A 16,424-nucleotide genomic window follows, 5' to 3' on the forward strand; every position below is an offset into this window, starting at 1 on the left:
AAAAAGCGAAGAATAAGCACTTGTACTATCTAAGCCTCCCGAAGGATTTGCACCAGCTCTCCTCTCCTATACCATCCTTCCAGGGAAGCCTGGAATACGAGAGGAAGGAGTGTGTGTGTGCGTGCGCGCGCGCGTGTGAGTGTATATACGTGTGTGTGTGTATACATATATCCTGGATGTTCGGAGACACCTCGGCGCACGCATCTCCTTTTAGGGAAAACGCCAATGGTGACCTCTGGCAACAATTGGCTCCCTCTCGACCCAACATCTCAGAGAGCACATTATTGGGTGTCGCCAGTCTCGCGTTTGGCTCCGGTCAGGTGTGTCGTCGTCGCACCCGAATTGTGTCACAAAACGGCGGGGCGACCCCCCTCTCTGCTGCGAGAACTCCCGCCCCTCTTATGTAGTCGCCTCTTTCGTCGTCGTCGTCGTCGTCAAGGGGGATTTGTTTATATTTTTAAAAAGCAGTCGGTAAGAACACAGAGAAATGACGAAGTATCGGTTCTAAATGAATGTATACCTCCATTTTTTTCTTATAATTTTCAGTTGCGTTAAAAATAGAGAGAAATGGATTTCGCTGTGGTTCCTTCTTCGTCTACGAAGAGATGATGAACGCGGCCGTTCAATTGAACGGTTGCGTTCAATGGAACGACGGGAATCGTCCGTTGGAATCAGTCAGAAATCCTTCGGGGGGCAGAAGGAATATATGAGTCCTATTCCAGAAGGGGGCGGGGAGTTAACAAGGGAAGGTATGGTTTTTTTTTGTGTGTGTGGGGGGGGGCGGTGTTGGGGTTGAGGGGGTTTGGGGGGCGGCGACGGCTATTGACGACATTCCTGCGATGATGTCCTACAGGCGGATGGAAGTCAACTATAGGACGCTAGGGGAAGGAACGCCACCACCAGCAGCGGTGGTGGTGGTGGAGATCCTGAGGGGAGGAGGGAATCCTGTGAGGGGGGGAAAGACATGAGAGGGGCTTGTGGTACCAGCGCCAAGCGACGGCGGCGGTGGCGGTGGTTCACAGGTGGTTGAAGGTAACAGGTGGTACTAGTGCAGTAGTAGTAGTAGTAGGATGAGACCGACCCCGACCACCGTCCTCCTATGGGGCAGCCGAGCAGTGCCGCCGGGTGGTGGTGGTTGCTCCGCCGTCCTGAGGTGGGGGTTGGGGGGTAAGGTGCCGTAACAGGTGGCGCTGCTGATGCCTAAAGTGGCAGTGTTGGCCTCGGGGGAGGGGGTTTCCAGGTCAATTAGAAAAGATGCTGAAGAAGAAGAAGGAGGAGGAGGAGGAGGAAGAGGACTTAGGAAGACGAAGTAGAAGAAGAAAGAGTAAAAAGTCTTTATGTGGTTCCTCGGGAGCAGTTTCCTCCCCTCTCTCTCTCTCTCTCTCTCTCTCTCTCTCTCTCTCTCAGGGTGACTTGAACGCAAACGCGGTATTACTTTTGTTAGAAAGGTTCTTTGTTTAGAATTCCCCTCATTCACCCCGGAGGAGGTCTGGGCTCCTTTGTTAAGTAGCGTCGGTTCCTAGCTAGACCTGGGTTCCTTGGGCTCGGTTCCTGGGCCTTGGGTTCCTAGTTGAAGCCTGGGTTCCATGGGCCAGGTTCCTAGTTAAAGCCTGGGTTCCTTGAACTGAATTCCTAGTTAGACCTAAGTTCCTTGTTCCAGGCTCCTGGGCCCTGGGTTCCCTGGACTGGGTTCCTAGCTAAGGCCTGGGTTCCTGGGACACAGGTTCGTTGTACCGGGTTCCTAGCTAGGACCTGGTTTCCTGGGATCTGGGTTGCTGGGTTCCAGGTTCCTTGGTAGTAGGGGATTTATGTCGAAATTAACGAGTATTCAGCCTTAGACCCATAGCTTGATACTGGAGTGGGCATCCAAAGATTCAAGCAGCAAATATTAAAAACTGCACAAATATAAGAAAATCGCTCGACGAATATTACATATCGATTAATAATATATCTACTGATTGATTGTTTGACTGATCTGGCACTCAAGATACTAGACGTCGTCGCCACAAATAATATGACAGTAGCTCAGTAATGGCCATTTTTTTTTCTATCAACTCCGACAGTGAATCTATTTCAAAGGAACAAGTCAATGACGATTCTCGAGGTGAGGGATGTGTATTATACGTGTTTCAGGCGTCTCTAACCTCAGTGAGACCCAAGGGAACACGCTTTTATATAGATAGATAGATAGATAGATAGATAGATAGATAGATAGATAGATAGATAGATAGATAGATAGATAGATATATTATAAGAAGAATTGAGAGGGTGGGGAATGTGGAAATAGTTCTGTCATGCGGAGAGAACAGATAGCGACAGGTTGGTGGAAAGAGTATGTGCAATTCAGAGGTGCTGGATGGAATAAGATAAAGACCCAGACAAGGATGGATAGATGTAGCTCAAGAAGTGTTGGAAAGGAGGGACCTTAGCAGCATCCAGGAAGTGACAGAGTGAGTGCAAGATCCAGAAGAAGAGTCGTGCAGTACGTAAAGGTGTTTGACGCATTGCTGGTGAGCTTCTTTGTAGCTGTATATGAACGGCTCGTGCTGTGAAAGTCTTCCGAATACAAACTTCAACCATAGGTCAGCAGTTTAAACGCGCAAACTTATGCCTATAGATATACCAGTCGCTTAATAAATAAATGTACTGTGCACCATGACAGAGTATTGTTGCATAAAAGAGTTGTGGATCCCTTGGAGGAGGAATTGACCACTAACTGCAGAGGAAACTTATCTTCTTTAGCAAACTACAAACACTCACAGATGTACCAATCACTGAAGTCACTGAATGTACTGTGCCCCTTGACAGAGTATCGTTGCATAAAAGAGTTGTTGTGGATCCCTTGGAGGAGGAAGTGACCACTAACTGCAGATGAAACTTTTCTTCTTTGGCAAACTGCAAACACTTGCAACAAAACAACAACATTCTTGTGGCTTTGTTTGGTCTGAGAATCAGCATCACCAATAGATACGTTACCCACAGCCCATATCCAGTGTTCATTCTGCAAAAAGTTGAACAAGCAATGAGAAAAGATAGTCTATGAGTTAGAAGGGTTTCGAGTGATACAGAAGAGGAGAATTGTGGCGTGTTAGCTGTGCACCAAAACAATAACCTGAATGTTATGGTTCTTTCTAAACAAAGTGGAAAAGGAGGGCGTTTTGGACGTGGTAGGAGAAATAGTGATTGAGTCAGCTATGTTTAACGCATGTAAGATAAGGTAAGGGAGTTGGGGAACTTATATGTTTTTGATACAGCGATGGATAACGATGAAAAGGAAGAGAAAGTTTCTGGATGCATAGATCTGTGCCTGGCTGGGTTTAAAAAGAGGCAGAGGAAAGGATGGTTGTGCTTGGTGATCTTGACGTAAAAGTGTAGTTATGGCAGAGGGACAAAATACAAAATGGGAAATTTAATGGCGATTTTGAAGGAGCTGAAGTATTTGGTTTTGGGAAATGGTTGGTTTCTAAAGAATGTCTTTGAATATGGCCAGGTAACACAAGATGGAGAGGAAAACAATTTGTTATGTTATGTGTGTTAATTTACTTCTGAGTGCAGCTGCAATACGGTTACGCCGTGTGTGGGGGGGCGGGGGGGGGGGGGTGGGGGGGGGGGGGGGGGTGAAATCAGTGAAATGCTGAGAAAGTAAAAAATTGAGAAACGAATGAAAAATCTGAGGGAATTTTGAGCAACAACCAGATAAGAAAGTGAGTATTCTGAAGAGCGCTGAATGCAGGAGACATGAGATGGTTAAATCTGATGAAGCTGAATGGAACGCACTAATAGAAGTTTAAAATGGTTCCAGAATGAAGAGCTGGTGATGCAAGGAATTCAGTTTAAAAGAGAGAGACTTACTAAGAATCAACCAGGGAGATGACTAAATGAGAAACAATTATTGTGAAGTTGATTTAGGCTGCCAACCGAAGCACTCGGCCACTTTGGGCCATTCAGCGTTCAAGAAAGTATCCATACCTTTTTAGGTAGGTCATTCATTAAAGCCGTATTTTCTCACAGGAAATGAATTTAGAGGCGATGTAAAGGTAGTTCTGGGTGATTTAGAATGGTCTGGACATATGCAGAGAACGAAGGACACGAGTTGGTAAGAAGGTCGTATAATTAATCAGGGATTTTTGGAGTGAAAGTGAAGGTAGAATAAAATAACGAATGATCCGAGCTAGCTCTCTCTCTCTCTCTCTCTCTCTCTCTCTCTCTCTCTCTCTCTCTCTCTCTCTCTCTCTCTCTCTCTTTCTCTCTCTCTGAACACTTCCTTGCCTTGGTCTTCTCTTCGTCAATATCAAGAAACTTAACCCCCTTTAAGCTTAGGTGTTATTATTATTATTATTATTATTATTATTGTTGTTACTTTTATTATTATCATTATTAACTAGAATATCACATACAAATGCTTATATATATATATACTATATATATAATATATATATATATATATATATATATATATATATCTATATATATATATATATATATATATATATATATATATATATATGAATAACTTGATCACGAAGTATATAAAACGTGATGCTATGTATAAATAAAAAAGGTTTTTTTGCCACGAAGGAAAAAAACAAAAAATGAAAAAACGAGATAGCCGAGTACTTTCGGTCCTATTCGGACCTTTACTGAGGCAAACTATGGTGTTCTTTGTAAAATCAGTTTACCTCAGTAAAGGGTCCGAATAGGACCGAAAGTACTCGGCTATCTCGTTTTTTCCTTTTTTTAAAGGGGGTTAAGTTTCTTGATATTGACGAAGAGAAGACCAAGGCAAGGAAGTACTACTACGTACATTCGAATAAGAAAACTAAGTGGGTTGCGTTGTTTACGAGATATTACGAACAATTATAGATATTACGAGCAATGATGATTTTTCTGCCAAGTTCAGTCAGTCGTTTGAGAACAGTATATGGACGTACGTAGACAGTTACACAAACTTTATAAATGGACATAGATTTTATATATATATATATATATATATATATATATATATATATATATATATTGTATATATAACTATATGATATAATAATATATATCTATATATATATAATATATATATATATATATATTATATATATAAAATCTATGTCCATTTATAAAGTTTGTGTAACTGTCTACGTACGTCCATATACTGTTCTCAAACGACTGACTGAACTTGGCAGAAAAATCATCATTGCTCGTAATATCTAGTAATTGTTCGTAATATCTCGTAAACAACGCAACCCACTTAGTTTCTTATTCGAATGTACGTAGTAGTACTTTCAATGACTGACCTCTAGATAGTCTGTGAACAGTGAGAGCATTGATCCGTGAGTGACGCTTGTTTGGAGCCTAGGCTGCCCAGCGCTCAATTTGATTTGAGGCAGAAGAAGAAAAAGAAGAAGGAGAAGAAGAGTCACTACTGGGTCGAATGTTGACGGTTAGTCTTTCCCCGCAAAACGCACGAGGGCGAAATCCCTTTAATAATCCCCCCAAATGAAATGTGGGGAAGGGGGGAGCTGTGTTGGGGAAGAGAAAAGGGGTGGGAGGGGGCTTGTTACAAGGACAAAATATCAAAATGACTCGCAGAATTGATATTGATTATTCCGCGGGCCATTCGCGCTCCTACATGGCACACTTGGGGGATTTTGTTGACAATTTTTTGTTTTCAGATCATAAAAGGTATTAAGATCAGCAGTGCATTCTGTACGATAATCATCATCACGCCTCCCTCACCACATAGAAATAGATAATTCGTCTCTATTTGTGCACTAACGTGCATTTTTTCAAAAGATTATTTTCATAAAATGACATTGCTGCTGTAGTGCCATAAGCAGTTTCCTACAGTTAGGCAATACGTAAGATATAAATACAGTAGTTGACTAAACCATATAATTAAACCATATCATACCAATGTTTTATTTTGAATAGACGATACGACCTACTAGTACCAACCTCTAGGTTTATAAAATTCTATTTTGGTCATAAGATGAATGCTAGAATATGCATTTTTGATAGGCTGAAGCCCTTATAATAATAATAATAATAATAATAATAATAATAATAATAATAATAATAATAATAATAATAATAACAAAGCTATTTTAGATGAACAACTAAATGCGTTTTTTTTAGAGTCGTCTCTTTTTCTTTTTTTCCAGATTATTATGAGTCTCTTTCCTTTTCATATTATGAGTCTCTACTTTTCCAGGTTACTATGAATCTCTTCCTTTCCAGATTATTATGAGTCTTTTCCTTTCCAGATTATTATGAGTCACACTCCCTTTCCAGGTTACTATGAATTTTCTTTCCAGATTAGTAAGAGTCTCTGTCCTTTCCAGATTATCACGAGGCTCATTCCCTTTCCAGGTTATTGGAAATTTTCTCTCCAGATTATTATGTCTTCCCCTTTCCAGGTTGTCATAAATCTCTTCCTTTCCAGATCATTATCAGTCTCCTTCCCTTTCCAGATATGAGTCTCTTTACCTTTCCAGATTATCAGGAGTCTCATTCCCTTTCCAGATTAGTAGAGTCTCTTTCTTTCCAGGTTATCATGAAGCTCTTCCTTTCCAGATCATTATGAGTTTTTTCCTTTCCTGGTTATCATGAGTCTCTGTCCTTTCCAGGTTCTCATGAATCTCTTCCTTTCCAGATTATTATGAGTATTTGCCTTTCCAGATTATCACGAGTCTCATTCCTTTTCCAGGTTATTATGAGTTTTCTTTCCAGATTATGAGTCTTTCCCTTCCAGATTATTATGAGCCTCTTTCCCTTTCCAGATTATTATGAGTCTCTTTCCCTTCCAGATTGTCACGAATCTCTTCCTTTTCCAGGTTATGAATTTTCTTTCCAGACTATTATGAGTCTCATTCCCTTTCCAGATTATTTTGAGTCTACTTTTCCAGATTATCATGAATCTCTTCCTTTCCAGATTATTATGAGTCTCTGTCCTTTCCAGGTTATCATGACTCTCCTCCCTTCCAGATTATTATGAGTGTTTTCCTTTCCAGGTTACCAATAGTCTATTTCTTTCCTTTCCAGATTTTCATGAAACCAGAGACTCGCTTCCAAGTGGTCTCCTGTCTCGATCGCGAGTGTATCATGAGTCTCTGTCCTTTCCAGGTTATCATGAGTTTTTTTTTCTTTCCAGATTATTATGACTCGCCTCCAAGTGGTCTCCTGTCTCCATCGCGAGTGAGCCTCCGACTAGTTCCCGCGCGCGCGCATGACGACCTCCAGCCTCCCCTCCTAACGGTCAGCTCTTGAACAGAAAGATAAACAGAAGAAGAAGAAAACCTCCTTCTCCTGATGGGAACGAGCGAGGACTGAGCATAGGGAAGGATTCTCGGAGACTCTGGAAGGGACCACGGGTTGAAAATGGGCAAATCCAGCGACAAGAAATCGCAGAGGAGTGACAGTAGTAAGTGTCTTACATTCAAGCGGAAAGTGGTTGGTACTATAGTATAGATTCGCATCAACCTTGCGCATCTGATATCTGTCTTCGCCAGTTAGTCCTTTACGACGCTCCTGATAAGCCAGTCACGGGGCTGGAACCTGGAACCTCTCTCAGTCTCTCTAGAGAGTTCTCAAACTCAGGATGTATAGGTTCCATCTCTCCTGAGGGATACTTTTGAAAGACCTCTCCTGAGGGATACGGCTTTCAAAAGTATCCCTCAGGAGAGAAGGGAACATGTACATACTGCCTATGTGAACTCTCTCTAGAGAGACTGAGAATTTCCAGCAATGTGACTGGCTTATCAGGAGCTTCGTAATGGACTGGCCTAGACATCAGATGAACGGTTGATGTGCGCATCTATTATAGTGATATAGTTGTACCTCATCAAAAGAAAGTCATTCTTTTTTATATTCATGGAAATATAGCGATTTTAAATCATGAACAAAGTCCTTCTTTTTATGTTTAAGCAAATTTATAATATGAACATAGTTATTCTTTGGATATTTATGCAAATATAGCAATTTCAAATAATGATCAAAGTCACTATTTTGATATTTAAGCAAATATAGCAATTTATAGCATGAACAAAGTCATTCTTTAGATTTTTATGCAGGTTAAGCAACTTTCAAATATGAATAAAGTCATTCTTTGGATATTCCAGCAAATCTAGCCATTTTAAATGATGAACAAAGTAATTTTTTGGGTATTTACGCAAATATAGTAATTTTTAAACATGAATAAAGTCATTCTTTCGATATTTAAGCAAATTGTAAATATGAACAAAGTCATTTTTTGGATATTTCAGCAAATATAGCTATTTCAAATAGTGATCAAAGTCACTCTTTAGATTTTTATGCAAATATATAATATGAACAAAGTCATTCATTGGATATTTCAGCAAATATAGCAATTTCAAATTGATCAAAATCACTCTTTAGATTTTTATGCAAATAAAGCAATTCTAGTTTATGAACCAACTCATTCTTTGGATATTCCAGCAAATATAGCCATTTAAAAACATGAACAAAGTCAATCTTTTCATATTTATGTAAATACAGCGATTCAAATATCGATCAAAGTCACTCTTTTGATATTATAAACATGAACAAAGTCATTCTTTGGATATTTATGCAAAATACAGCAATTTTGAATTATGAAATTTAATCTTTTTTTTCTCCCAACTTTGGCTCATAAACATAAGATATTCACTAGTGAATAACACCGAACCGTTTTCTTCTTCTTTTTTCCACGCCAGCTAAAGGTCCGACAAGTAAGGGCACTTTGTAACTATAGCCTCGCTTTCGTGGAACACTGTGTAAGAACTTGAGTCTAGTTGTAGACTAGCTTATTTTGATCTGTTTTAGCAAAAGAAAGGGCAGGTAGTGCATGATTTATAATAATAGCCAGTTAGTGCACCTTGCAGATCGCAGCTGTCACAGACAGGACTTTTTTTTTTTTTTTTTTTTTTTTTTTGACGAAATGTGTTGTACGCTTGCGCATTTTTTTTTTCTTTTTTTTGCCTGCTCAGTTGCCTGGCGCCTTTGAGGGTAGGACTACAGTAGCTGTTTTTTCCTGTCCACTCCAGTGCTGCTGCATATGTTACTTGGAAGCTTGTCTCAGCAGCTTCCTTTAGGGCTTAAGGACGTTCATGGATCTTGTGATGGTCTGGGCATATTAGGGTTCTGGAAACGGCCGTATAGATATGAAGGGATTTGTATAGAGAGATATTCGAATGCACTGTGATTATCTTCAAAGCATGGTCGTGGGTAATGGTAGTTGACAAGAGGTGCAATTTTGGGTTCTTAAATGTATGCAATAGCCATTTTTATCTTTTTCATATTACCATTTTCTTTTATTTTTGGCTAGAAGCTTCAGATGTAGGCATTGATTCAAAAGCATTTTTTCTCTTCATTCGAACAGTCTTTCCAAGTGTATTCGCAATCCTGATTTTATCATTCATTTCTGGTTCAGATTTTGGCAAAAGTCATTCAGATAACTTTAAATAAGTAAATACTAGAACTAATTAAGTGTATAATAGTGTTTAAAAGACGTTAATCACTTGTAATATGTCCATAGTTTGTACTAGGTCTAGTGACACGCGCCAAGAGAGCCAAGATACTCAAGAAGCCGATGAGGATATGCATGAATGCCAAGATCCTCAGAGCAACAACGTTCTTATCAATGTTCCTTTTCAGATAAACCCTGGCTGATGCTTTGTGCCGTGGATGTGCTAAGTATGATCTGTATATAGCTTCTGTGTAAACTTGTGCGTCTGTTACAATAAATCTTACGATGATTTTTCTCTCTGTCAGATATGCCCTTGTGCAGACTATATTCTCCTTAAGATATTGTCTTCATTTATATTCTTCCTATCTTAATTGTCCTTTTTTTACGTAGTCAAGTAATGATAGAATCTTCCTAGACCTGCATTAATGTTCACCTTTCCTGTACAGCTTGGAAAATGGAGTGAATTCCGTGATCAAGTTCTTCCCAAGAGAGTCAGCTTTACTGTGATGCACGATTTCCCCAAGTGTTACGAATGACAGCATTGACTTGTTCGCTAGAATTTTATAACATGTTGATAAGCATCCCACACCTTCCTTGCAGTGTGGATTAGGTGAAAATCACCTTGAAGAGGATGCTAAATCATTTAAACTCTGGAGTTCAGTCTCGATGGCCCAGTGACTCTGATGTGTTTCTCCGTCATCGATAGTTAGCCACAAAAATATTTAGTGCTCCAGTTCCAACTTATGAATATTTTGGTGCTCAGTGTGAGCGATGTATCTTTAACATATACTGTATTTGCACACTGACAGATCATTGGAGAGGTTATATTTATGATGTAAGCGAACCTGGTCGTTGACTTTCTGAAAAAGTCAGGTTTAGGCCAAAAATGCTAGCAACCCTAAACCAGGTTAGCAGACTTCAATTCTAACCTTCTAAAAGCGAATAACTGCGTTATCAGACGCCATTAAAAAGACAGTTCCACCCAGTTATCGTTCCAAAGCCAGTATGGTGACCAGCAAGCTTTTGAAGCGTTATTCTATGGGTTTTCCTAGATAGAAAACAGCTTCCAAAGCGTTACCTCTCTCTCTCTCTCTCTCTCTCTCTCTCTCTCTCTCTCTCTCTCCTCCAATTCATGCGACTTCTGTCATTGGTGCTGAAGCTGAAATATACTTTTAACTTTCAGTTTGCTAAGTTGCGTGAGTCTTGAACAGTTTTGATATGTAAAATCTTTTAATAAGTCTATTTATCTTGCTCAATGTTTTCTGTATTTATACAGCACGTTCAGAGCTCTGTCTTTCACTGTGTTAGATTAAGTATATTCGATTCACTAATCCTCTACGCAGCTTGGCACCCTGTCATGCTAGCTTCCTGTGTTTGGCATTGGTGGAAATGACTGGCACTGGTAAAAAGAGGCACCGAACATTCATCTGAAACTAAAGGGCTTCCTCCAGAAGTTGGTAAAATTGACACTGCCTACAGAGTGAGGTCTCGGCAAGCAGATAACGAAGCTAACCACTGCACCCCGCCATGTTGGGGTTGGCTAGTGTCACTGGCACAAAAATAGCAAAGTGTAGTACTAACGAGAGAGACAAAATAATGACTTGTAAACATGGGCGTTTGGCAAGCAAGGCAGCAAAGTAAACATGGCACTAATGTTTGGTTAATTGTGGCGCCTCTGTTACAGAGCGTAAGAAAGGATATTGACATGAAAAAAGCGAGTCTATTCGCTTATAACAAAGTACAAAACACAGTAAATTGAGGTTCATGCAAGCATGACACAATAGTACTACATCTAGAGGTATACCAGTGTCACAGTAAAATCGTCTGAACCATACGTGCTTGCTCATAACCAAGAACTGTTTTGGAAAAAAAAAAAAACTAACTTTGAGCTCTATTTTTACAAAAATATGGAAGGAAATCAGATAGACGCCATTGTTCATTTGTAGACTAAATAAGTTCACAATTACCAATATATAGATTTAATCCTGTAACTAAAATTCGAACCTAGATTATTAAATGCCTGAAGTATATGTTCGTAATAGAGTAATATGAACGTAAGCCAAACTCGACATAATGTAGGGAGTTGAATGATATGTACTACAGTTACAATAATTAATTATTTTAATTCTATTCTAATTGTTTTTTTTTCGATTATAAATAGCATATTGCAATGAACGTTATACTCCCTTTTAACAATAGTCTGTTGGACTTGGAAAATTAGACCTGAGAAATTGATTAGAGTTAGCAACAAGTTTACTTTTGAAGTAAGTTTATAATGAACCAAAAAGATGGAGATACAAATAGTTCTATATCTCCATCTTTCAAACTTCTATAATTTAGCGTAGATATGTAAACGGTAGTTACCACGTGAACTGTCCCAGTTTTCACCAAATTTACATCGATATAATTCAGCATGGTACTATTATCAATAGAACTTACATATACTTTCCTCCTATATTATTTTACTACAAGAAATCTAACCCCGGTTTTTGTCTTTTGCAAATGGCGCTAAAATATTCTGAAACGTCCTTATGAGACACCGACGATATAGGCCTATGGTTCGAGAGAAACCACCATCTTTGGCCATGACAGAACAAAGGTTAGCACGGGACAGCCATTTCTCTGACAGGTATTTTACGTTACTTCATAATAAGTCATGTTAAATCTCTCCAGGACCCTTTGTTTACAAAATATATGAACTAGATCCGAGGAAACAAGTCCAGCGCACAATTAGCAATCGTACCATTTTCTCTGAGGTATTTGCAATGGCCATGTTTACTTCTTATTTGCTCATCTTTGTTCCTTCATGTCTTCGTAACTGTTCAGTCATTGATTATATTTGTATTTCGTTTATTTTTTCGTGTTTTTTCCTTAATTATATCCCCTGGGTTTATTTCTAATACGAAATAATAATTTTCAAGGATTCTGGAAGAGTCTGCAAGTAATGTTAGCTTGTTGACGATATGGAATCGTTCGATACACTTTTTATTTTTTTTATTTTTATGGATGCTCAGATGACATACAATAACGAAGCCTTCAGCCTCACTCTTGACTTTGGCAAATATTACTTATCTGCTTTGAATTTCATTTCGATCTCATATAAAAGGTAATTATCATCATAATGGACGCTTTTCATCAAACCTTTCTTTAGCCATTTAGCTTTTATAGACCAAGCAACTCTACCTTTTTTTGATAAGCATTTCAAATTAGTCCCATGTCGATCGAATTTAATGTAAAATAAAACACGCTTTTTACGGGATTTCCTTAAATTTAATACATATTCAAAAGCTAAGCCTCTGTAGTACTACAATCAATCTCATAATATAATCCTTTAGTTATTTACAATATAACTCGAGTCAAAATATACGTGTGAGTATTTGGAGAATAAAAAAAAAAGTCAATTGCTTCGTTACTTCAGTTGCAAACGAAAAAGTGATTTAATAACAACAAAAGGCGGAGACATATCTTGCCAAATGTAACTTTAACAAACTGGGAAAAAATCAACAATCACTTTTTGCCGAATCCTCCTGAGAACATGGAAGAAACTCTGTTGTTAGCGACGTGGATGTACTCGTCCGAGCAGAGGTTCTGGAACCAGGCTCCAGAACATCCTAGTGCTTCGAAGCAGTTGTCTCGCTCGTAGTTCGTGTGTGCGTTGCAGCATGAGACAATGGCCCAGAGACACTGGTTCCCTTGGTTGTCATCGTGAGATCTGGAAAGAAATAGATGGATATCAAATAGAGAGAGAGAGAGAGAGAGAGAGAGAGAGAGAGAGAGAGAGAGAGAGAGACTATCTTAAAAGTCTCTTGTTCATTTTGAGGGAAACTCTACCCCCAGGTTGTAGGTTCTCAGTTAAACAGACAAACATCCGTTAATCAAACCTTATGTTTTTCGGTTATTGAGACTTTGGGTGCTAATACTGAGGGTCGCCATCTTTTGCAAAGCCTTCTTCCTTATTCGTCCTTATTTAGACAACTAGACCTATGATTTTCATAGATCTTTTATACGCTAAAAAGGTTGGAATTATCACCATTTTTTCCCCCTATTGAAGCTGAGAAATCTCGGTCAGTCAGTTCAGTAATATGAAGAGATTCCTCCGCTATGAAACGTTTCCATATCGTCTAGAATTGTAACATAGTGGAACTACCCTGGGTAACAGATTCACAGAAAGACGCTTTCACGATAAAGGACAAAAGAACTGTTTAAAATGCAAGACTAAAACTGTGAGAGTTCTAGGCTGATGTCGAATTTCATTGTCTCATTGCATCATCTCTTAAAAGATTAGGAAAATATGGAGTTATGATGATTTAGTCTTGACATAATTAACAAGCGGACCAACTTTTGCATTTGTTATTTGTTTATTACGTTGGAGTATATATTTTATTATTCTTTCAATGTGAAAGACATACTTCGATCGTTTATGAAAAGCAATAAACCAAATATCAAATGAATCTCTAATAAAAAAAAAAGAAAAAAAAGAGCAGTCTGTCCTTCATGTAAGACAAGTTTTTTTCCTTCTTTTTTTTTTTTTAAATGAGGCGCGCTTTTATACAAGACCCAACGAAACCAGAAAATAAATGAGGAGCAGACCTTCAAAAGACCGAAGTTAAAACGCGTGCTGGGAAGAGCGCAGGTTTCAGCAATTTAAATTAGTCTTAAACTCGAAAAGAACAAATTCATTTCTCATGGCATCTCTTCTCTCAAAGCAAGATAATGACATATTTAAATTCTAAAGTAAGATATGTATGTTCAGACTGGGGTGAACTGCGCATGATTTTTCAAGTGAAACTTTGTACGTACTCTCCAACGCGGATACATTTGAAGTGAAAATTTAGTCTAATAAGAACTTGAAGTCCCAATAAACGTCTATATATATATATATATATATATATATATATATATATATATATATATATATAAAACAAAAGTTAATTGAGGGTGACAAAGTTTTGAAACGTAATTGAGAATGCTTTCGGAAGTGCAGAAGTGGCTAAGATGTCATACAGTGGTAGAAATGCAAAATATTCTCGACGACATAGGCCTAGGATTAGTACCATTGGCGATGATCACGAGAACGTCAACAACATAATAATCATGTTCTCATTTATCGCACGGATTTCCTAACGTGCAGTATTCCCGCAGTTTTTTTTAATACTATCTGAAAACCTATTACTGTGTCACTAATGAAAACGACGAGGAAAATGGCAGAATGACGAAATATAATTCTCACGAATGAAAAGTCGAGAGTCCATGCGCCCCCCAAAAGAGAAATCTTCTTCATACATCTCCTCGGAGGATTCCGGGTTCTTGAATAGAAAGCGTAACCAAAAAGTTAAGGAAGGCGGGAAGTTAAAAATTCCGTGTGGCAGATACACACACAGACATACACACAAACGCACACACACACACACACACACGCACAGGCGCGCACAGGGGAAATGAAAGATTAAAGGGCCATGTCTCTAAGGAGTTCGATACACTCAGACATTTATAGGCCTAATTACTACGTATAGATTACTACTATTTAGGACTGGGAATCGAATGCTCTTTCTTCTTGTTAGTGAAAAGCATTACCAAGGTAGATTTACCGTTTCATATTTTATTGGTAAGATATTGCCATTTTTTAAATGAATGAAAACGGGTAGATTGTTCGTTAAAGTTAAAAAATAAATAAATATGTTAACTATATTTTGTAATATCCGACATTTGAGTTCAAATATGGCTCTGAAATCTTCAGCTCTACGTCCAGAGCATAGTTAGTTTCTAAAATTCAGTGGAAATAGACCTACATGATAATCATAATTTGTAGATGAGAGAGAGAGAGAGAGAGAGAGAGAGAGAGAGAGAGAGAGAGAGAGAGAGAGAGAGAGAATCAATTTACGTTATGACGGTAAAGTAGTTGCACTGGAATTGGAATTTTTCCGTGTACAAAAGTTCTCATTGCAATTATATATCGTAAATCAGATCAATGACTGCTAGAATGTGTGTGACAGATGAAAAAATATATATTTCCTTTATCATAGAGAATTTGCAACCATTATAGATGAAATTACTTTTGGAAATTTACATATATATTTTTATAGTACTATAACTGGCCGCTTTCTCAATATGAAACGATCATACGAATTACAGCTGACCATACTCTGTTTTTTTCCATCTGTCCACCGCCTGTGGTGTTTGCGTATGGTAACACTGCGTCCGGGCTTTAGATAGTTACGCTGAAAAGTGTTTTAATAATTTACTGTATGCGTATTACACCGTTAATATTCGAAATAGGATATTGTTATTATTGTTGAATGTAACTATCTAAAGCCCGGGACACAATGTTACCATACTCAAACACCACAGGCGGGTGGACAGATGGAAAAAAAACGAGTATAGTAGTCTAGCACTGAGTTATATTAATTCATAACGAGATTAACGGATGACCAGGGATTCCACAGCCTCTTGAATTCTAACGAATTCTAGACGACCTTCCATCAGGTAGAATGAATTCAAGATATTCAACTCACTGTACAGCGGCGTTCCTCTGGCTGATGGAGCCGTCGTGGATGTAGGCATATTCCCAGACGTTGTAGACGGGGTTTTTGTCTCTGGGAATCTCTGTAGCTGGGACGTCGGTCGGAAACGCGCTGTCAACTTCCGTTGTCAAGACTGGATTAGCGTTTGTCATGGCCGCCAGAGCGCAGATTACCGACAGGAAGCACAGGGCTCCATTTATTGCCCGCTGGTAGGACATCTGGAATTCCAACGATCAGTATTAGATAAGTCTATACAGGAGAGAGAAGATTCTTCAAGTTTTCATATATACGTATTTATTTCGAACTTGTCTAAATGTACTTACATGCAGGAGTGTAGCTCATTTTTTCATAAAGTTAAATTCCTGAATTTGACAAATTTAGGCCTGTGCCAATGCTAAAAGTATCACCAAATTAAACGTACAATTATTGGCTATCATAACGTACGG

The 16,424-nt window shown here is 38.7% G+C and overlaps 1 protein-coding gene across 1 annotated transcript in view; it reads left to right on the forward strand.

The window, feature by feature from the left end:
- The first annotated feature begins 290 nt into the window (after nucleotides 1-290).
- Nucleotides 291-16,424, forward strand: part of LOC135224656 (uncharacterized) — a 60,114-nt gene continuing 43,980 nt past the window's right edge. Inside the window, exons 1-3 of the mRNA XM_064263875.1 lie at nucleotides 291-471; nucleotides 7,145-7,414; nucleotides 8,706-8,720. Of these exons, the coding sequence (XP_064119945.1) occupies nucleotides 7,372-7,414; nucleotides 8,706-8,720 (58 nt within the window). The 5' untranslated portion in view covers nucleotides 291-471; nucleotides 7,145-7,371. The remainder of the gene's footprint in view (nucleotides 472-7,144; nucleotides 7,415-8,705; nucleotides 8,721-16,424) is intronic.

Source organism: Macrobrachium nipponense, chromosome 12 (genome assembly GCF_015104395.2).
Source record: "Macrobrachium nipponense isolate FS-2020 chromosome 12, ASM1510439v2, whole genome shotgun sequence".
NCBI lineage: Eukaryota > Metazoa > Arthropoda > Malacostraca > Decapoda > Palaemonidae > Macrobrachium > Macrobrachium nipponense.